The sequence below is a fragment of the Panthera tigris genome, chromosome D2 (genome assembly GCF_018350195.1).
Source record: "Panthera tigris isolate Pti1 chromosome D2, P.tigris_Pti1_mat1.1, whole genome shotgun sequence".
NCBI classification, from domain to species: Eukaryota; Metazoa; Chordata; class Mammalia; order Carnivora; family Felidae; genus Panthera; species Panthera tigris.
In genome coordinates, this window is record NC_056670.1 from 47,123,763 (window position 1) to 47,146,433 (window position 22,671).

The window sequence follows — 22,671 nt, forward strand, 5'->3', positions numbered from 1 at the left end:
GGCACTTAGGTGTCCTGGCTTGCCTGGACAGCCCTGGTTTGTGCCTGCCATTCCAGCATGACGACTAATAATAATTTCCCTTTCACTCTCAGAAATGTCCTGGTTTAGGCAATAGGCTCTGTGGTTATCTGAATGTTTTCTCATGTCTGTACCTTTCAAATAAATCAAAATACTTAACCTGTTATTTATAATGAGAAACACCCTAGTTCGCTGAGCAGCATATTTTTCTTCTGAGGACAGATCTCCATGGGAGGGCCAAACTTAACCAGCAGTTGCTGAGTATGTGGAGTGAGAGCCAACGTTAAGGACTGGCTGTTGTTTCCTATTAGAGTTCTGGCCAGAGAGCTAACTAGTTTTCTGTAGCTTACCTTCAGAATCTGTCATCAGATATTTTTTGTGGATTGGTTTGGTGTTTTGCTGTGTTTTGTTTTTTTTTTTAGAAATTACTTGTTCATGGGGCGCCTGGGTGGCTCAGTCAGTTAAGCATCCGACTTTGGTTGAGGTCATGATCTCACGGTTTGTGAGTTCGAGCCCCGCGTCGGGCTCTGGGCTGACAGTTCAGAGCCTGGAGCCTGCTTCAGATTCTGTGTCTCCTTCTGTCTGCCCCTCCACTGCTTGCACTCTGTCTCTTGCATTGTCTCAAAAATGAATAAACATTAAAATTTTTTTTTTAATTAAAAAAAAAGAAATTACTTGTTCACGCTTAGTTGGTTAAGTGTCTGACTTTAGCTCAGGTCATGATCTCACAGTTTGTGAGTTTGAGCCCCACATTGGGCTCTGTGCTGACAGATCAGAGCCTGGAGCCTGATTCAGATTCTGTGTCTCCTCTCTCTGCCCCTTCCCCGCTCACACTCTGTCTCTCTCAAAAATAAATAAACATTAAGAATAAAAAAAAGAAATTGCTTGTTCAGAAAATCATGCATGGGATATTTTCCTGCTATAGTTGCTTAATGAGGTTTCTGGTATTCTTTTTTTTTTTTTTTTTTTATAGTGTTTTATTTATTTTTGAGAGAGAGACAGAGTTCAAGCAGGACAGGGGCAGAGAGAGAGGGAGACAGAATCCAAAGCAGGCTCCAGGCTCCAAGCTGTCAGCCCCGATGCGGGGCTCGAACCCACAAACTGTAAGATCATGACCTGAGCCGAAGTTGGATGCTTAACTGAGCCACCCAGGCGCCCCTTGGTTTCTGGTATTCTTTAGGCATCTGATATAGTGATTGCTCGTCATCTAGAAGTCAACTGTTTTGGTTATAATTTATATAAATTTTTATTGGTGTATATCCATAAAGGTATATTAGATACTACCGTACTGTGTCATTACAAATTGGCTTTTTGCTTTTATAACTTATTCAGGGTATAGTCTTAATGTTTAACCATTCTTTAGTGTGTATGTCCAATTAAGTGCACTCAACTATTTGGTTAGTTTTGTTCCCTAGTCTGTGATCCTTAGTTTTTTTGTATTTGTTTTTGTTTTTGTTTTTTTTAAGATATAGGCAGAAGTAGGTATTAAACTAATGAATAAGTTTCCTAGTATCTTGCTAATAATTAAACTTACAAAAAAGGTTATAATACATAGACTTAGTGTGTATGTTAATTATATTCTAACGTAAGTAGATATAGATGGTAAACAATTTGGTGAAATAACATGTTAGTATTACTTTTAGCTAGCTAAAATTGAATTTAAAGTTTGCATTACTTTGGTAATTCTGTAGTGTGCTAGTTGGATGATTCCTTATCACATGGTGAAAACTGGAACTTGACCTTTGAGTAGTTAGAATGCTTTCTGTTCTGGATTCCCCATGTCTATTGCTAAGCCTCCCTGTGATTCTCCACTTTCATATATCTGTCCCTTAAAAGCTCTGATCAGTATTTGTTCTGTTTATTGGTTACCTTCTCTGTGGAGCCAGGGCAGAATCTAGGTGAGAAGGTAGGTGAAGACCAGCTAGAGGAAGGTGGTGACGAGAGCTGTGGCTGAAAGGGCCCAGTATATTCTCTCTCTCTCTTTCTCTCAATATTTTAACTTCACACTGTTTTTGGTTTTGTTTTGTTTTGTTTTTAAGTAGGCTCCACACCCAACATGGGGCTTGAGCTCATGACTCTGGAATCAAGAGTCACATGTTCTACTGACTGAACCAGCCAGGTGCTCCCCCCCCCCCCCCCCGCCCCAACCCCACTATATTCTTTATTGAAAACAAATGCTGGAGATCTCGTTTCTGTGTATCTAGAGAATTCTAGAAAGCTAATGGTCCTTGTAAGATTGAATAATGCAAATCTTTGTAGTATTTTTACTCCAAACCTACCTCTCCTCCCAGCATCCCCATACATGCTTTTAAATACTTGCAAAGCTAGTGCTCGCTTCAGCAGCACGTATACTAAATACTTGCAAAGCTAACAGTTAGTGCTCCTACAGTGAATCAAAGGGACAAGTAGAGAAGGCCCCTGAACTCTTCCACATAAGGATGAGAGACAGGCTGATGATTTGCTAGACACAAATGGCACCTACTTCAAAAGTTTTTCTCATTTGCTTTCGACTACGTAAGGTCAGCAGATGTCTTGGGTGTTTTGGTGGTAGGTGGGTTCCTGTAAGTATGGCCTGGAAGGAGTATTGTATATATTTTTTTAATCATACCTGCCTTTAATTTGACCTTTTGCTTGATTGTATAGCCAAAAGAAGACCCAGAGAGTGTCACTCCTCTTTGAAGATGATGCCGATAGTGGAAGCTCTCTCTTTGGCTCTCCTCCTGCATCTGTTCCTCCTGCAACAACGGTATTCTTGACCTCCTAGGCCCAGGAAATATCCTTGCCATGATCTTATGTGAATAGTGATACTTCCCTGAATCAGCTCCTAAACCTGACCTTGTGGGCTAAGTCTAATGGAAAAACCTATTTGCCTAGTTTTAGAAATAGATCATCTAGTTATGGTATTTGATGAAGCACACGTGCAAAGCGTGGGGGAACGGGTTCCTTCATGTCCTGCAGCCCCTTCAGCATCAGGGGTGGGTTTCTGAAGTCTGAGGGGAGAGCACCGTTGCAGTTCTGGGCAGGTCACCAGGCTTAGCCCCAGTGGCATGGAATTGTGCAAACATTAGACCAGGTCAGTTAAGGCACACATTATTCCTTTCAGGAGCATGTTTCAAGTACCAACGCTTTGGTCCCGGTTTATGTGAATAGCCAGTCAGTAAAACGGAAGGAAATTCTGGCACCTGCCAGAACAAGGATGAACCTTGAGGACTTTATATTGAGTGAAATAAGCCAGTCAGAAAAAGGCAAATAGTATATGATGCTACTTACATGAGGTACCTGGAGTAGTGAAATTCATGGAAGCTGAAAGTAGACTAGTGGTTGCCAGGGGCTAGCAGGAGAGGGAAATGGGGAGTTGTTCAAGGGGACAGTTTCAGTTTTGCAAGATGGAAAAATTCTGGAGATTGGTGGCATAACAATGTGAATATTTTTAACACTGCTGAATTATAAATGGTTAAGATGATACATTTTGTTTTTTGCCATGGTTAAAATTTTAAAAAAAATTAAAGTAAAGGGGGCACCTGGCTGGTTTAGTCAGTAGAGCACACGGCTCTTGATCTCAGGGTCATGAGTTTGAGCCCCATGTTGGGTTTAGAGATTACCTACATAAATAAACCTAAAAAACATTAAATATATATATTTTTAATATTTATTTTTGGGAGGGAGAGAGAGAGAGAAAGACAGAGAGAGGGAGAGCAAGCAGGGGAGGGGCAGAGAGAGAGAGACAGACAGAATCGTGAAGCAGGCTCCAGTCTCTGAGCTGTCAGCACAGAGCTTGATGCGGGGCTTGAACTCATGAACCATGAGATCATGAGCCACCCAGGTGCCCCTAAAAAAGTATTAAAAAAGTTAAAGTATGTAATAAAAAAAAGTCCATCAGTGGCATCTGGTGTAAAGGATTCCAGTGATTACATCTAAATGACATCACTACCACAATCACCTCAGCTAAAGATTTAGCCAATCTCGATGTTAGTTATATCAAAAAGGAGTATTAAAGAATGAGAGGAAGCTGGCATTATGTTACATTTATCCAGGGAACCTGGGCATACTGGGATCCTGCCCTGGCCTGTCATTCATCTTTCCCCAGCTCATTCCTTAGTGGGTGTATGTGAGTGTGTGCACATAGAACAAAATGAGGCCAAACAGCTATTTTACTGCCAGCTGGCAATTGCTAACAGCCCCCAAGGGAAATGTAGAACTTTTTAGGCTAGACCCCATGGATTAGAACTCCTTTATCTGACCTGGGTTAGCCTAAAAGGCCAAGAATCAAGCCAACTCACAGCCTGCTGTCAGGCCTTCGACTCCCAACTCCACGCCATTCAAATCTGGCATGTGATAGAGGCAAAAAGACACTTAAGACCAGGAAGAAGGGATGAGCCCATGGGACCCCTCCTACGTTGGAGCAGCCACCACGGCAACTCTGCCACCCATGCTTGATGAGGAAGGCCCTCCTCCTCCCACCGTGGTGATGGGTGACCAAGTCCCTGTTACCTGCATAGGTTTGATGAAGGAGAGATAAGACCATAAAGGAGCCTTTGAACTTCTGTTTTCTAGAGGCTGATACTTGGTTTTTCCATTCCTCCTAAATAATTTTTGTTTCAAGTTTATTTTACATTATGCAGTAATATGTGGATGTCTTCTTTAAAAAGGTTTAGAAAATGCACGGAGAATACAAAGTCCTTATGCTCCTGCCAGAGTAGTCATTGGTAACAGTGCATTGTCAGCCCTTTCAGGCCTGTTTCCAGGCATTCACTCTATTTAGTTAAATGAGGTCATGTTGTACATTTTTCTGTAAGTTGTTTTGTCCTGCGGCATGTTTTTCATTTCCATAAGCTTTAGCTTCTCTTTTCACCACTATCAGTATTCCGTAGTGTAGCTGTCCCAGGGTATGTGTGACTTATTTTGCCTTTGATGGAGTAATTGTCACTGTTTCCTGTTTATTAGGGATCTCTCTCCCCCTTTTTTTTTTTTAAGTTTTTAAATTATTTTAAAGTTTATTTATTTATTTATTTATTTATTTATTTATTTATTTATTTTATTTTTTGAGAGAGCACAAGTGAGAGAAGGGCAGAGAGAAGGAGAGACGGAATCCCAAAAAGGCTCTGTGCCTTCAGCGCACAGCCCAGTGCACAGCCCAGTGCGGGGCTGCAGCTCACTAACTGTGAGATCGTGACTTGAGCCGAGATCAAGATCAGGACGCTGCGCCACACCAGCGCCTCTAGGGATGTCTCTTTCCATCCCAACTTCCGGGTCATCTTTAGCCTTGACTACTGAGATAATTTCTTATCTGGCCTCTCCTCGAACGCTCCTTCCTTTCATCTGCCCTTCTTGCTGTTGCTCTGGTTCTGTTCTTAAAGGCAGCCTGATCCTATCATGTCCTTGTCACAAATGCCTGAGCCTGCAGTGCCACCCGTAATCTCATTCACACTGGATTCATCTCTTCCAGCCTCACTCTCCGTGTGCTTTAGGTGACTCTTGCTGTCCCAGATTACTCCAGAGAAGGTTGTTGTCTCTCTCATCGGGAAGCAGTTTTCATTTTGTCAGACATAGTGCAACTGTTAACTTGTCCTGTGGAAGCTTCCCAGACCAGGCACTTTTCAGTTGATGATTTAGGGACTTTTTTCCTCCACCGTATTCCCGTTAAGTGGGTGTGCACAGCTTGCACCAGAAGCTTCCAGCATTGGGAGGAACATGCTGTGTTTCCTGGGCCCCGGGGCTCCCTCCTGCTGCTTCTGAGGTGCTCGTGATCTTTTCTTCGAATCACCCATACTTGCGTCTCCCTAAAGATGACATCAAGTGGTTCTGTGGTTAAAAGGGTCAGGAGATCTGAGTGGTTTTTCATTGTAGATTGTAAATAATAACTTCTTCTCTAGATAAATGAGCAATAACCTAATAAATTTTAAAGGGCATGGAAATGGAAAACTTCTTTCAACCTGTAGTAATTATGACTGTTAAATAAGACAGAGGGTCAAAGATCTACATCTCACGTAGCTGAACAAACTGTACACAGATTCTTACCATTTGTGAAATACAGTTCCCTTCAGACAGCAGTGTATAAAACACTTTTTTTTTGTTTAGAGATCCTAGAATATTTTAAAGTTAGCTGTGACTCTGTTATAAACCTGTCAAAGAAATTAATTTCACGATGAAGATGAAGTCAGCTTTATCTTTAGGAAGATTTGCAACCGATAGTTTGGGTGGCGTTTTCCTTGGTTTAAGGGGCCATACTAAAGTCTCATTTTTCACCCTGACCGGTTTGCGTTGAAGTTGTATGTGGTTTTCAGAGAGCCCAGTGCATTCCACCAAAAGTTTTTCCTTTAATCACTTCAGTATTGCCTTACCTCTTCTGAAGTTGCTTTGTGGGTTTCCAGCCTTTTATTTCAGGTTAAAACTGATTATACATTTTAAGGACCTCTTCCTAACAATAATTAAAAATCTTACTCTATTTTTTACTTCATTTATACTTTTTTCTCTCTCATAGTTAAGGAGCATTCTTCTTTGATTTACCAAATCTGTCTTCCTAACTTGATTTAGATATTGCTTCAAAGCTTACTTCCTCATAACGTCTCACCTAGTTGGTATGATAGAGTTATAGTTTTTCCTCAAGAATTTTTGATCATTTTCCCCAAGGATGCTGATAACTCTAGGTGAGTCACATAACCTCAGTTTTCTAATCCCTGAAATCCCTGCCTCCCCCATCAGGAACATGACAGATTGAGCAAAGTGCTCACAAACTGGTGTGGACCATCTACTTGGTATCAAACACCATGACTCGCTGTTGAATTATATTATCCTTTCAAGGGAATAGACAGACATATGTGATAGCTATTAATGTAAGTTAAGAAGAAAATAAAAGCGAGGTAGACAGATAAATAATCTTACCAGTGTAGCAACTGATACTTACTGAAGAAGGTAGAGAAACCTTTATGGGGACCTCAAGCTGGGCCTTGCTTGAAAGATGAGGATTTGCTTCTACAGACAGTAGGGAAGGGTGCAAATTCACGGTAGGTTTAAGGAATAGTGAAGATTGAGGGCACCTGAGTGGCTCTGTCGGTTAAGCGTCTGACTCCTGATCTTGGCTCAGGTCATGATCTCACGGTTTGTGAGTTCAAGCCCTGCATCAGGCTCTGTGTTGATGGCGGAGAGCCTGCTTGGGATTCTGCCTCTCTTTCTCTCCGCCCCTCATCTGCTTGTGCTCTCTCTCTCAAAATAAATAAACTTAAAAGAAGAAAAGGAATAGGGAAGATTGGTAAGATGCAGGTAAACAAAGGGAGAAGATGAGGTATTAGTTGATAGTCACATTTAGCATTTACTTAATGCAAATAGTGCAGCTTTGGGGCGAGAGATGAAGCAATCTGGTGCGTATTTTCTTTTAGCAGAGGCAGCTCTGGATGACATCATTGACCTGAAATGCGGGAGGATGGAGGCAGAGAGGAGAGACTAGTGGTTATCTGGGAGTCAGACATAAGGTTCTAATCAATAGCAGTATCTGTGAAGTGAATGGACACACAGAGACAGGTGCAGGCATTACAGTGGCAGAAGCTGTGAAGTGCTGTGTCTATAAGTGAGGTGGTGGCGTTTATTGCTTCTCCCTATTTGTGCCCCCTTCACTTCCCGCACTGTCTCTCCCTCCACATTTCACTAACTCCCTCAAGAAGATTGTGGTTTCACCTTGTTCTTTATGTTGTCATGCTAGTAAAGCACACTTTTCTTTTTAATTAGAGAGAGAGAGAGAGCAAGCAAGCGAGCACACAAGTGGGGAAAGGGCAGTGGGAGAGAGAGAATCTTAAGTAGGCTCCACGCTCCGCGCACATCCCAATGTGAGGCTCGATCCCACAACCCTGAGATCATGACCTGAGCCCAAATCAAGAGTTGGATGCTCAACCGACTGAGCCACCCAGGCACCCCCACAGTTTTGTTTTTAAGGATGTCATTTGCTTTTCTTTTGGTAGAAAAGAGAGACTGTCCCTGAAGTACCACCTTTGCTGTTCAGCGACGAAGAAAAGGAGGCACCATTCGGAGTGAAACCTGGGGATAAGAAGGTTGATGGTGGCAAAGACTCATCAGCAGTGGGGAGCACTCATTTGGTTGAGGAGTCAGAAAAGGTAGACTTCTTTTTTTTGCATTTATATTCTGAGGTGTTTGTTTCTCATGGTTTGTAAAATGCAGACACACCCACACACAAATGCACACACCCTTACCTTTTTCTACCACAGAAAATAAATGGCTACTTTGTTGAATATTTTGAAAATACTGAAAAGTCTGAAGAAGAAAATCGGATCCCTCCATTCGGGGAAACCTTCAACATCGTTCTTGCTGTTGGGTCTCTTTTCTGGGCAAATGTGCACACAGTGATGTGCGTGTCTCCTGTTTTACATTCTTTTGTCATCTTGTGCCCATGTCCGTTTTGCCTTTCTCTCTCCAGGGTGTTCTTCCACATCTTGTTTTTCATTTTGGTTTTCTCTCTGCATGTTTGCTCTTTCTGACTTGTTCTCTTTGTAGCATTTCTGTTATCCCTGCTTCCACTTGTACTTGAATTAAAATGGCAGTTTTAAGATTTTAGTTTCCCATTCCTTTACATTTAGTGGGTGTTGGCTGTGAATTAGAGAGCAAAGTGAAATTTATCTCTCTTCTAAAACCTTTGCTTTCTTCTCCTGGGTGGTCTGTTATCTCCTGCAGGAGCCTGTGAAAAGGCTGCTGGCTGCACCTGGAGGTCAGTGATGTGCACCTCTTTTATTTCTAACCTTTCCTGTTCTCTGCGTGTTCAGCTATTCACATTTAACCTCTGTTTCAGGACCTGTGTGAAGAATATTGTATATACTTTTCCTGTTGAGGCTCCTTAGAGCTGCAGTGATACAAATTTTTCACTTGTGCCTGAGACACTGTGACATTGTCTACCTGTAGTTTCTATGTGGGCCTGTTCTCTGTTCCTGTAGCCCAAGTTACCCCAGTCATAGCCCCTTCCATACTTGAATTCTAATTGCTTATTGTACTGCTGGCCCTGACTTGAGTGTAAGCTCCTTGAGGATTGGGACCAGGTTTCTTTTGCTCATCATTTTATCTGTAGTACTTAGCATGTTACCTCACACATACTAGGCACTTTTATTTTTATTTATTTATTTATTTTTTAAGTTTTATTTACTTTGAGAGAGAGAGGGAGAGCATGAGCAGGGGAGGGGCAGAGAGAAGGAGAGAGAGAATCCCAAGAATCTCTGCTTCTCCCAAGCAGAGAATCCACACTGTCAGTGCAGAGCCTGACACGGGGCTCACACTCACAAACTGTGAGATCATGACCTGAGCCGAAATCAAGAGTCACCACTTAACCGACTGAGCCACCCAGGCACCCCCATACTAGGCACTTTAAAAATTTTTTTTTTTTTTTAACGTTTATTTATTTTTGAGACAGAGAGAGACAGAGCGTGAACAGGGGAGGGGCAGAGAGAGAGGGAGACACAGAATCTGAAACAGGCTCCAGGCTCTGAGCTGTCAGCACAGAGCCCGACGCGGGGCTCGAACTCATAGACCGTGAGATCATGACCTGAGCCGAAGTCGGACACTTAACTGACTGAGCCACCCAGGCGCCCCTAGGCACTTTTAAATTACGTATTTCTTCTGGGGTGCCTGGGTGGCTCAGTCAGTTAAGTGTTCAAGTCTTGGTTTTGGCTCAGGTCATTATCTTGCGGCTTTGTGGGTTCAAGGCCCGCATCAGGCTCTACACTGGCAGCTCAGAACCTGCTTGGGCTTCTCTCTCTCTCTCTCTCTCTCTCTCTCTCTCCCTCTCCCTCTCCCTCTCCCTCCCTCCCTCCCCCTCTCTCTCTGCCCCTTCCCCATTCACACTATCTCTGTCTCTCTCAAAATAAATAAACTTAAAAAAAATAAATTACATATTTCTTCAAACAAGCATAGTTTTCACAGTTTAACCACTCAAATTAGGATGCATTTCACAATCAGTGGCATATTTTAGACTTGTTTTTTTCTTTCTCAGTGGTTCATAGAGTAATAGTGGATCTTAAAATCAATGGTATCTTACTTAAAATGTGGAACTTGTTGAATGAATAAATGCTACATTTTAGGATCATTTTAGTGATTCTTATAATTGCATAATACAGTGTGAGCCTTCTACAATTTAAGTAATTTTGTCAGGTTTTTTCTTGGGACTTAGGTATTAATTAAATACTAGGAAATAATATGATCCACTCCTAGTGATGGATATTTGTGCTTTCTCTATGACTGGCAAGTTATTATTATTATTATTATTTTTTAATTGTAATGTATTTTATTATTTTTTTGACATTTATTTATTTATTTATTTATTTAATATATGAAATTTATTGTCAAATTGGTTTCCATACAACACCCAGTGCTAATCCCAAAAGATGCCCTCTTCAATACCCATCACCCACCCTCCCCTCCCTCCCATCCCCCATCAGCCCTCAGTTCTCATTTTTTAAGAGTCTCTTATGCTTTGGCTCTCTCCCACTCCAACCTCTCTCTCTTTTTTTTTTTTCCTTCTCCTCCCCCATGGGTTCCTGTTAAGTTTCTCAGGATCCACATAAGAGTGAAAACATATGGTATCTGTCTTTCTCTGTATGGCTTATTTCACTTAGCATAACACTCTCCAGTTCCGTCCACGTTGCTACAAAGGGCCATATTTCATTCTTTCTCATTGTGACTGGCAAGTTATTTATAGCTCATGAGCAACTGATGTAGATCAGGGTTGTAAATATGTATATCTCTTGATAGGCCGGAGGGACCTGTGACTTTAAACTGGTTGGAAAAATAATCTTTGGCTGTGAATTACCTGTGTAAGAGTCTCTGTTGGAGTAGCTGATTGAGAGTTGACCTTAGTATTTTGTTACTTGGGATTAATGTGATTAGCTGTAGTGCCCTGAAACATGCAAATGTCGCAGTTATTGAATTAATGAAGAGTTGGGAAGGCCCCTCAGTAGAATTTGTATTTCTAGATGTTACTTATTTTATTTTATATTTTTTTTTTTTTTACCGTTTCCATTTTCAGGGAGGACCTTTGACTGTATCTACTCAAGAGTCGGTCGAGCATTCTGATTTATTTTCTTCATCATCCCCCTTGGACAAAGGAACCAAAAGTAGAACCAAAACTGTTCTTAGTTTATTTGATGAGGAAGAAGATAAAACAGAAGATCAAAACAGCATCCACGCTCCAAAGAAAGAAGTGGGAAAGGTGAGCAAAAAGCAATAAAGTTTCAGGGTTTTGAAAGGGTCAAAGAATCTCATTTTAAGGTGTCAGTTCTGTCATATGAGTTACTAAAGAATTGAGGGTTCTGGTTTCTCTTCATCTTCACTAGCACTTGTTGATTTTTTTCTGTAATGGCCACATGTGGGTGAGGGTGTGGGGAAACTAGAATCCTCCTGCGTTGCTGTTGGGAATGTAAATTAGTGTAGCCACTTCAGAAAACAATTCGGTAGTTCCTGAAATTGTTAAGCATGAGTCCCCCACAAGGCCCAGCAATTCCACTCCTGGGTATATTTCCAAGAGTAATGAAGACATATTCACACACAACTAGAATGTAATGTTCTTAACAGCGTTATTTATATTTATTATATTTATATATATATATATATATTTATATTTATTATAGTCAGAAGATGGAAAGAACTCAAAGTCTATCAGTTGATGAGTGGATAAACAATGTAGTGTATCTATTCAAAATGGCATATTATTTGGCAATAAAAGGAATAAGTTACGGATACATGCTGCAACATGATGAACCTTGAAAACATGCTGAAAGAAAGAAACCAGTGATAAAGGACTACGTATTTTATGATTCCATTTATTTGAATGTCCTGAATTGGCAAATCCATAGAGCTACAAAGTAGAAGTGGTTGCTGGGGTCTGGGGGAATGGATGGATGAGAATGGAGAGTGACTGCTAATAGGTTTGGCGTTTCTTTTGGGGTAATGGGAAAGTTCTAAACTTACCTGGTGGTGGTGTTTGCACAACTCTGTGAATATACTAAAAATCACTGAATTACACGCTAGGTGAATTCTATGGTGTATGAATTTTATCTCAATAGAGATATTTAAAAAAAAAAGAAACCCAAACAGGTGCCAGGCCATATTGCCAGTGCTTTTCGTAAACCAAACTGAGGAAATGGTCCATGTTGATTTCTATAAAAAAGTGTTTTATTATTTTTTATTACAGAAGTATAACCCTGTTTATGAACAAGAGCTACACAGAGTGAATATGAATTACTTGCTGTATTTTCTTCCAGTCTTTTACTCTGTGTGATTTTGTACTGTGATTTTCATGGTCGTGAAACTTTTATAAAAATACTTTCATTTATTTATTTTTATGTATTTGTTTACTTTTTAAGTTTCTTCATTTTTTGAGAGAGACAGAGAAAGTGAGTGGGGGAGGCAGAGAGAGAGAGGGAAAGAGAGAATCTCGAGCAGGCTCCACACTGCCATCGTGGAGCTTGATGTGGGGCCTGAACCGTGAGATTGTGACCTTGAGCTGAAACCAAGAGTTGGATACTTAACCAGCTGAGCCACCCAGGTGCCCCAATGGTCATGAAACTTTTAAACTTAGCTACTGTGTTACTGTGTTGCTGTGGGTTTTTATGTATAGTCAGTAATAATAATTAGTGAATTTTTAATGTGACACATCTCCTCAGTTGTGAGGGTTCTTTTGTTTCATCTGTGGTCGTGATACTGAATGTTATGGGTGAGAGAGTCTGCATTGTGTGAATGGAAGTCTCTGTTCTTGGATTCCACACAAGATTTATGTGAGGCTCTGCTTTCAAATAAAAACAGCCAGAAGGAAAGTAGCACGAAGGAATTTATGAAAGCGGAAACACTCTCAAGGTGGGAGAGCGGGTAGGTTCTGTCAGGTGAAGCCTGTCCCCAGTTTGTTTTGAGATTGGATGTTATAGGGTCTCTCTGGGCTGGGAGCTGGGGTGGTCTCTAATGGAGGCTGCTTCCAGTCCTTTGGGGAGCTCCTCCCACAGGTTGGGAGAGGTAGTTTTTGACCCTTCAAAGATTGTATAGGAAAGGTCATGGCAGCCTTTCTCCATTGTCGGGGTGGGGGGGTTGTACCCGCAAAGCAAACGCATTGTGACCAGTCTAGGGGTTACCCTGAGCAGAGGTGGAAGAGGAGAATGCGCGTTCTGCACTTGTGGGTCTTTGGTCTGTCAGCCCCAGGGTCTTGCAAGCCACAAGGTCAGGATGTTGTGTCCTCGGGTTTTTAATGTGTACCTTACTTATCATTGCCCTTGTGTCCAGCCTTTGTTCCTATCAATCCCCTTCAAGGACTTGGGTCTCTGACTTGGGGCATTCCTTCCACTGCTCTGTTACAGTAGCTTGTACTTAACATAAAGAAGAGCTCTTCTGAATCGGCCCCCTGGAAATAACAAAAACAAAAAAGCAAAAAATAAAGAAGAAATAGGGAAGTATTTAAGAATGTCATGTCTGGGATATTACAGTGTCAAATCAAGTAATGTGAATAGTAATTTTCAAATGTCAGCTACCCTATCAAACAAAAATAACTTGTTTGGAAGATAGTGGGATGGAAGGTGGGTGGGCATAGGAGAAGGTTGGCTCATCATCCCTGTGCCAGGTCTTTAGAGTAAGACGCTGACAGATTAGGGATACACACTTGACCACTGTGTAGTTTCTGGTATTAAGTCAGCTGCTCTTCTTCCCTTTGGAAATGAGATGGAGAAAACTTACTTGATTCTGTGTTTTCACCCTTAAAATGTTTCTCATTATGGAATTAATGGGTTGTTTTATAAATAAAAAGTTCAGACATTTGTTACAGGCTGAAGGAGGATCTTTCCAGATGATGTATATGTTAATGTATTCCAGATCTGCATTTGCAAACGTATTTCCCACTATCTCTGGGAGCTCCATAGCCTTGTGTTGTGTGAATGTGTCATTCCCTTTGTGATTGGCACTTAGGCTGTGTCCAGCCTGTAGTCATTGGAAACAGCTGCAGGGGATATCTCTGTAGTTGCATGTTTGTAGCTGTGATTTCCTTGAGGTAAATCCTTACAACTCCTCTTTTTTCCAGGGTCCTGATCCTGATACCCGCCCAAAGAGCACAGGTGTCTTTCAGGATGAAGAGCTCCTTTTTAGTCACAAGCTCCAGAAGGACAATGATCCAGATGTTGACCTCTTCTCTGGCACCAAGAAAACCAGGGTCAGTTTCAAAAGGTTCTTCACATCATGACTTTGTTACTGTATTAGATATTATAAGTCAATAGTTCACCTGGCTCTTTTTGTAAACTGCTTTTGTTTTGAATATTGAATCTGAGTTTTGTCTATTCCAGTTACTAGAGCCAAGTGCTGGGAGCCTATTTGGGGATGATGAAGATGATGATCTTTTCAGCCCTGCCAAGTCACAGCCTTTGGTATCAGCCTTTTGCTCTCAATACTGGGGTGTGGGGAAGGCCTCTGGGAAGGAAATTAATGTGTACTTACAAGAGTAAGGAAAACACGCAGAGAATTTTGGCGCTTACCAGTGAAGGAATGGCAAATGGCACGCTGATGATAGCGTTTGTGGTGTCCTCATCTTATGTTTCCTGATTAACATTAAAGCATTAACTAACCCAAGCTCTTACTGTATTACAGATTTGTTTGGTTTTTAAGTTGTTTATTGAAAGACCAGTGCGTGCCACACGGTGACTAAATACCCATGCCTTTCAGGTGCAAAGCTTTAAATTTGAGTGTTAGCCTGTTTGTGTCATTTGTCCCCACCCCAGTAGATTTTGTTAAGCACTCTCTATTTTGTTTAGCATAGTAGGAACCCGAGAAGGTCACGGTCTTTAGAATGCCATTTCTGAAATGCTGCATTAGTTGTATTAGTTCACCTAATGTTGAAATGTTCAAATGTTGTATTAGTTCAACTCTCATTCGAGAAATGATCCAAAACTCAGAAGCCAGATTGTTTTTATGTATTATGATTTTTCTTTAAAATTTCTGAGATAGATGACAGGTGGTTGGTATTCTTTTTCTTTTGAAGATCTCAGAAAAGAAGAAGGTAGTGAAAAAAGACCACTCTGTATCCTCTGTCAAGAACCAGAAACATCCTGAATCCACTCAGCAGGGTATCAAAGAAAAAAGCACATTGAAACCGGAAACACCTCAGGTTAGAACTGCTTAAGGACTTTCAGCTCTTGCTTGTATCCCAGGACAGAGGGACTCCATCATGCATACCCAAGGGTATTCAGAGTTCTCTTGATTAGGGAGGAAATAACAGCTAGGACGACTACTCTCTCTTTATTGTATGGTTTAAAAAAAAATTTCTTTTTCTAATTAAAACAATTTTTAAAGTAAAGCTCTACATCCAGTGTGGGGCTTGAACTCATGACCTAGAGATCAAGATTTGTATGCTCTTCCAACTGAACCAGCCAGGCTCCCCTACTGTGTTTTTGTTTTCTTTTGTTTTGTTTTAAACACACTTCTCTGCCGCCTCATCTATTCTCACTGTACACTGCAGTCTCATGAAGCTATACTTGTGATTACTGTTTTTGGACGACCTTCAAATTCAGTTCCAAGGTAGAGTTAATACAGGGTGAAGAATCTTCTTCCCCTTAGAACCTCCATTTCTCCCTTTGGACTACCTTGGAGTAGAATTACATTAGAATTAAACATAAATTGTATCCAATTCCTTGGTTCCCCTTGGTTCCCCTATTTTCTTGGTTACCTCTTTTGAGGTCACTGCTGATAGGTCTCTGTTCTCAGCAGTCTTCTCTCTGGAGCTCCTCCTGGGAACAGGCCATGAAAGTGAGTTCTGGTTCTGGATTGCAGCTGTCTCTGGATGTCTCAGAGGCTTCAGTGTCCTGAGCTGTGAAAACAAAGCCCTGGGAATAGCACGTCTCCAACGACTTGTCCCAAGTTTCAACTTCCTTTGCTTCTAGAACCTCAGTGCGTTAGGTTGTGGGTGAATTTTCTGTGTGCTCTGTAATATTTGCTGTGTGGGATAACCAGCATGGTAATTTTGCCAACTGGTCAGATTTTGGTACTCTGATAACCCTGTGGTTCTTACGAATCTAATTCATGATCTTTGTCTGCCTTTACTCCATTCACGATCTGCCAGCGTTCCACTCACACAGCAGAAGAGGCCTAAGTGAAAGATTTTGAGGCTTCAGGAGAGATTTGAATGCCTTTCCCTAATTAGAATCACAGAAAGTGACAGCTTCACCTTCCATCAAATTTAATAGACATAAGTGTAATCCAAGAGACACTTTTCTTTCTATTTCCCTAATGGATTGTTAACCAAATGTAATTTCACACAGGACTCACCAGGTCCCGCTCCATTTAAAACCAAAGAACCATCCCCTCGGATCTGGAAAATACAAGTAATTATAACGTGTCTGGAATCTTCACTGCCTGCCTTGTGGCATCTATAAACTTTTTTGAATATTTACTTTTGTCAACTGTTGCCAGGCATTTTCGCATCTCTTCCCCACCCTCTAGTTGTTGCTTCTTGTGTGCTGCGTCTGTAACATCTTTTCTTTGGTCCCAGTGGTGGGCACAGGTATATAATCCTCTATTTTAATTCTAAGACTTGATCGGGAGACTTCCCTGCATTTTTCTCTCTCTCCTGTTGTATTATACATTATGTACACCACGTCTCTTGTCACGTGTTACACTAGTAATCATAGACTGCTGAGTTTAAGAAGACATACAGAGTAAGTGTCATTTTTCTCTTTTAGGCAAATTTAGCGATTAATCCAGCAGCCTTGCTGCCTGCAGCGGCTCCCCAGATCTCTGGAGTAAAACCTGTTTTGCCAGAATTGGCTTTTCCTTCATCTGAACCCGAGAGGATCCACGGTCTGGAAAGTATGCCCGCTCTTCCTAGTAGTGGGGAGGCCGGCGTGAGTTTCGATCTTCCAGCTCAGGCAGACACCTTACACAGTGCAAATAAGGTGATGAAGCCACCTTTGCTTGCTTTCTTGCCTTTTTTTTTTTTTTTTAATCCAGAATAACTTGTATATTTCTAACTAGTCCATCAGTTATACAATCATAGGCTGCCTCCCACTAACCATTTGAAGGAGGCACCTCAGCCTTCCTTCAGCCTCTCCACCCTCCTTACACCTTCCTAATTCTGCGTCCACTTTTCCATTGCCCGTGTTTGTTACTTTTACATTCTGCTCAGTATCCACAGTGAAGTCCCACTGTCTCCAAGCTCTCCTGCATTGCCACCTGCAGGCCTAAACAGAGCAGATCGTGTCCCTCCTCTGCTGGCTCCTTACTGCCCAAAGGAGGACATTCAGGCTCCTCGGTTTGGTATTAAAGCCTCTTACAATCCACGCTAACCGAAAGCTCCACCTTGCCCACCAACCACTCCACACCGTCAGCCTACACTGCAGTCACACCAGGCACCATTCCTTGAACACACACACAACCACCCACTGCTGCCAGCAGCTTGTGCTGCTACCTCTGTCAGCAGTGCTCTTGCTCATCGACAGACTGCTCAAACTTCACTGCTTCTGTGATATTTCCCCTGGTGCCCTCTTGTGTTAGGCTCCCTTCTCTGAGATCCCATGGCAGTTACTTCCCGGCTGGTATGGTCCTGTCACCCTGTTCCACAGGACTGTGTGGGTATGTGCTGCATGGACTGAGCTCTTCGAGGTTTTGCTTTCATTTTAGTTGGTTCTCTTTTTTCTACCTAGTCTTCCTTCTCTAGAAAATCTTAGCTGATGTCTGAGTAAGCAACAGCACCTAAGATAACTCTGGTGAATACATTCATTTTAAGCGTTTCCAAAACTCTTTTCCTTGTGAAAAATAAAATATCCTTCTTTTTGTTCTATTTTTTGTCAGCCTTTGGTGAGGGGGAGGGTAAGTTTACATTGGCTACTTCATAAAATTATTTGTGAAATTTCCTTGAAATAGGTAAACATAGCCAAGTACTTTGGCCAAAGAAGCTTGTACCTTCTTAAAACTACTTGATTGTATATTTTGGAAAATATCACAAATACTGCATTATTGCTAATGAGTAACTTCTGTTTTGAGGTTATATTAAAAGTTCTGATTTCTAAGCCACATTTTTTATGTCAAATATTCAACATTTAAATTTAGTGTTTGTTGACTTGAAGAGAAGAGCACGTTAGATTCCCTGTCTTTGATTGTCTCTTATCTTCCTGGTTTTGAAGCTTGATTGTAGGCTAGCCTCTTGTAAAGGTTAGCACTAGAATTCCCCCTAATTCTCTCTTGAAAGAGACCCACATGTAAACCAAGGGCAGAGTAAGGGCCGTGAAGGGTTGTGGCACACAGAGAACCAGCATGCCTACTTTGCAGGGTTCCAGCAGCAGATGAAGCCTTTTGTATGAAATTAAACAGAAATTTCCCTGCAAAGACTCCATGGGGAACACTAAAGGATTAAGAGTAACATAGTCTTGGAGTAGCTATTAAACGTCTTTGGAAATCTTTAGGAAATAATCCTTTCTCTGTCTTGGATAATATCTTGATTGAGGGATTGAGGTAGACCAGACAACCTTATAATATTTTGAGTCACTGATTATTTGCTACATTAGCTTTGAACACCTTTTTCTTCTTCTTTTTAATTGTTAGATCAACATGTGGTTTTTTGCCATTGCAGAGTCGGGTCAAAGTGAGAGGGAAGCGTAGACCGCAGACCCGTGCAGCTCGGAGGCTGGCTGCCCAGGAGTCCAGTGAGGCCGAGGATGTGAGTGTCCCCAGAAGATCCATTGCACGCTTGGCAGATGGCGACATTTCACCAGGTGACCCTCAACCACAGCCCAGGGCAGCTGGGAGAAAAGACATCTCTGAGGAGGCTGAGGCAGCTGCCACTCCAACTTGGGCAGGTGGTCCTGTACCTGAAGTAGACAGAAGCCCCTTTGCGAAATCTCTGGGTCAGCCTCTTGAGGATGACATTTTTGATTCTGGAGATATCTTTTCCAAGGGCACTGGCTCTCAGCCCACGGGGAGAAGAAAAGCCAAGACAAAGGCAGCAGATGGCCTGGCCAACCCAACAGGGGGAAGTAAAGAGAAGAGCCCCATGTTTCCCACTCTAGGTGAGGCAGGCAGTGATGATGATCTCTTCCAGTCTGTTAAACCAAAACCAGCAAAGAAAACAAATCCTTTCCCGCTCCTGGAAGATGAGGATGATCTCTTTACAGATCAGAAAGGCAAGAAGAATGAGTCCAAATCCAACGGTCAGCAGGAGGCCATCGCAAAAGCACAAGATATTTTTGAGGTAAAAGGACATGAGAGTACTTTCTGGGCCTGTTTCTGTGTTAAGACAAACACCCGATTGGCTCATTTGAGCCATAGGTTGCAATAAGCTCGTTTCATTGCTGCTTGCTACCTATTTGCTTAGTACTTACAATTAGGATCTTTTATTAGTTACTCTGAAATTTACTCAGAAGTAGGTTTTTGTTTTGTTTCACGTGGAGGTGGTTCTTGGCTGGCTATGGCCATTGATACAAGTCTTGATTTTCATAGTTTTTATCAGCATGTTGCTGCAGTCAGCTTTCTTGGCATGCTGCTCTATGACATATATAAAGCAGCATCAGTGCAGCTTAAGTGTTTCGCCTCTGGTTCTTGGGGAAACAGGCCCTAGCTGGAGTACAGGTAGTAAGGCCTTCAAGTGCTACTCTCTGAGCAGGTGTTTATTGAACATCTGGGTACTGGAGACACAAAGTGAACTAGGACCAGTGTGTAAGGGAAATTGGATACAGGTAGGGCAACAGATAAATAAAATGTTTTCAGATAATGTTAAGTGGCATAATGAAAACAGCTCCGGTCAGTGGGACAGAGTGATGGAAAGGGTAGGAGGCACTCCTTCAGAAAGGACTGGAAGAGAAAGCCTGTCTACAGAGCTGGCATTTGAGCTGGGACTAGAAGAAAGACAAGGACTGGGCCAGGCAGAGAGCTGGAGTGGGGCATTCCAGGCAGAGAGAGCAGGTCACGTGGCTGTTGCAAACTACAGTGGCAGTTTGTGTTTCTACAACTTGATTTAAAATTGTTTTACTTCTGTTTTGGCTCAACAAGGATGATATATTTGCTACAGAAGCAATTAAACCCTCGCAAAAAGCAAGAGAGAAGGAAAGAACATTTGAATCCAACTTGTTTGATGATAACATTGATATCTTTGCTGACCTAACTGTAAAACCAAAAGAAAAGTCCAAAAAGAAAGTGGAAGCTAAGTCTATATTTGATGATGATATGGGTAAGTTTGATTTTCTACACATGACACAGAAAGTCATTGCCATTCAGGGACTTGATACTTCTCCTACCTTTGTCTCGGCCCTTTCCTGGAAAACATTCCCCACTGGGTTTCCTTTGGCTTGCTGTATAGTCCTGAGTTAGGCTGAGAATGGATAAGTAAATGGACTAGTTATTTTGGTGAAACAACTTTTTGCTCTGGTGGACATCAAGGAATTTGAAGGAGCCTGGATTTTGACCTTAGGTATAATTTAACTTTTATATTAGTGTGCTCCCTGCCAATTATCTGTGATAACTCAGAACATTCTGATGTTACAAAGGGAGGCTCAGAAACTGCCCCACATGCTGAAGTTGGCTGAGGTGGCTGCCTCAGGTGTGGGGCACTTGTCTGAGTTAGAGTTCTAACTGAAGAATGAGTGTCAGTCTTTCAGAGAATGGAGGGGGCCAGCTATACATGCTATACATGAAAGCAGGTTATAACTCAGACTTAGCATCTCACAAAAGATCTTCTGTGTTTGTAAACATGCTCATTTGGGCAAGCCAAATGCCTAAACTCAAATGTGGGGCTTCTGATATGTCTGGTGTTGATGGGTAGGACTTGAGTTGAGGCCAAATGCACACTGTCTCCTCCCTCCCCCCTCTCTCCCAGGTCTAGACCTTGGGGTTAATTGGGAGAAAGCAGCTGCACTGCCACATGGGGCCTGTTCCTGGAGTAAGCTGTGTGCTGTGTCTCCACCTGCTTCCCACCACAGGGGATGCAGAAGAGACTTCGCTGTTTTTCGTTTTGTTTGTTTGTTTTTAATTACAAAAAAAGTAATACATACCTGTTGTAATAGATTAGTATTATTTGGAAAATTTTAAATGTGAAAATCCCTAGAGGTCACATTGTTGAGTGTTGGATGTATATATCTTTTCAGCTGTGGTGATGTTAATACAGCTTTGCATACGTAGAAATATATGCTTATTTTTTCCAAAATATGAATATATTTTATCTGTTCTGCAGTCCTTTTAGTCACTTACTGTCTTCCCATGCCAGTACATAGAGATCTATCTGCTTCCTTGTTGTTAGTGGTTGTGTAGTATCCTTTTGTATTTAGCCATTAGCACATTGAAGGTGATCTAGGTTGTTGCCAAGTTTTCTTTGTTACAAGTAATGCCAGGCCTTTAACATTTGTGTATACGTATCTCTATGTAAACATGCTCAAATCTCTGTAGGATGGAATCATAGCAGTAACATTGCAGGTGAGTCACAAAACACTACAGTCAGTGAAACAACTGAACACGAATGTAGTCATAAAGACTTACATTCTTAGAATTGACATGTCTCAGATAGGTGCATTTATTTTAAAAGAGGGTGACTCCTATGTTGGATTTCCCTTTGCTTATTTGTATTGCCCTTTCCTTTGAAAACCTTGTGGGAAGAGAATGTAGAAGTAGGTATAATGTCACGTAAAGTCAGGGGCTGGATTGGAGTTCCAGTTATCCTTCCCTTTTTCCTGTCCTCCATGTGAACACGCATACATTTGTAGTTGAGAAAATTGTGATCTGCGAGAACTTGTGATTTGTATGTGGTCGTAAAACTTAATTAGTAGCAAAGCCAGGACCAGTATCTAAGAGGCTTGGCTTTTAGTGTTCTTGGTATTCCATACTGTTATCAGACTTGAGTATTTGGTGATTTATGTAGATGTGTCTTAAAAGCACCCGTTTTCTTGCCTGTTCAGCAAATCTTTTTCTTTTCTTCTTTTTTTTTTTTCTTTTTAAAGATGATATCTTCTCCTCTGGTATCCAGGCTAAGACAACCAAACCAAAAAGTCGATCTTCACAGGCAGCACCTGAACCAAGATCTGAACAGAAGGTGTCCAACATATTTGATGATCCCTTGAATGCCTTTGGAGGCCAGTAGAGCAGGGTATCACATCTCACTCTTCAGCTACATCCTTGAGTTATTGATGCTGTCTTACGTGCTCATCGTCCTAATTGAATTAGAAAAAGCAAATAATGAAACAGTACACCTTTCTTACCCAGCATACTTAGTATTTTTCTGCCCTGGTTTTAATCATGCTTAATACTGCAAAACAAAAATAAATATTTCACAGTGTTGTTTTTTTTTTTTTTTTTAAACTATATTTTTATTTAATTAGCCTTGATGGGGTCACAGTATGATTTAGGGCATGTTGGAGAAGAAACCTCTGTGTGCCTTTCATGAGTGGGCGGGAATTCCAGAGGAAGCAATGGCAGACAGATGATCAGGAGTCTTCCTTTCATGGATAAAAGCCCTAGCTTAGAGCCTAGGCAGGTGATAGAGGAAGGGGATGGGATTATGTATTTCATGACTCTTTGCAGTCTGAGAGGAGGTTTCCTCTTATTCCAATGAATTTTGAAAATGCCTCTATAGGTTAATTAAGGCAAGGTTTGGTAAACTGTGGCCCTCTGTTGTCTGTTTTTGTAAATAAAGTTTTATTGGAACACAACCATGCCCATTCA

The 22,671-nt window shown here is 41.6% G+C and overlaps 1 protein-coding gene across 5 annotated transcripts in view; it reads left to right on the forward strand.

Annotated features, from left to right (window-relative positions):
- Positions 1 to 22,671, forward strand: part of LOC102958353 (WASH complex subunit 2-like) — a 61,620-nt gene extending 38,949 nt beyond the window's left edge. For 3 of the 5 annotated variants that reach the window (XM_042961312.1, XM_042961313.1, XM_042961316.1), the window contains 11 exons: positions 2,662 to 2,764; positions 7,971 to 8,123; positions 11,036 to 11,218; positions 14,066 to 14,194; positions 14,325 to 14,405; positions 15,017 to 15,142; positions 16,293 to 16,355; positions 16,713 to 16,925; positions 18,599 to 19,216; positions 20,014 to 20,191; positions 21,951 to 22,671. In XM_042961312.1, coding sequence (XP_042817246.1) covers positions 2,662 to 2,764; positions 7,971 to 8,123; positions 11,036 to 11,218; positions 14,066 to 14,194; positions 14,325 to 14,405; positions 15,017 to 15,142; positions 16,293 to 16,355; positions 16,713 to 16,925; positions 18,599 to 19,216; positions 20,014 to 20,191; positions 21,951 to 22,090 — 1,987 coding nt within the window. In that variant the 3' untranslated portion in view covers positions 22,091 to 22,671. The remainder of the gene's footprint in view (positions 1 to 2,661; positions 2,765 to 7,970; positions 8,124 to 11,035; positions 11,219 to 14,065; positions 14,195 to 14,324; positions 14,406 to 15,016; positions 15,143 to 16,292; positions 16,356 to 16,712; positions 16,926 to 18,598; positions 19,217 to 20,013; positions 20,192 to 21,950) is intronic. The other 2 variants (XM_042961314.1, XM_042961315.1) reach the window with 2 other exon arrangements.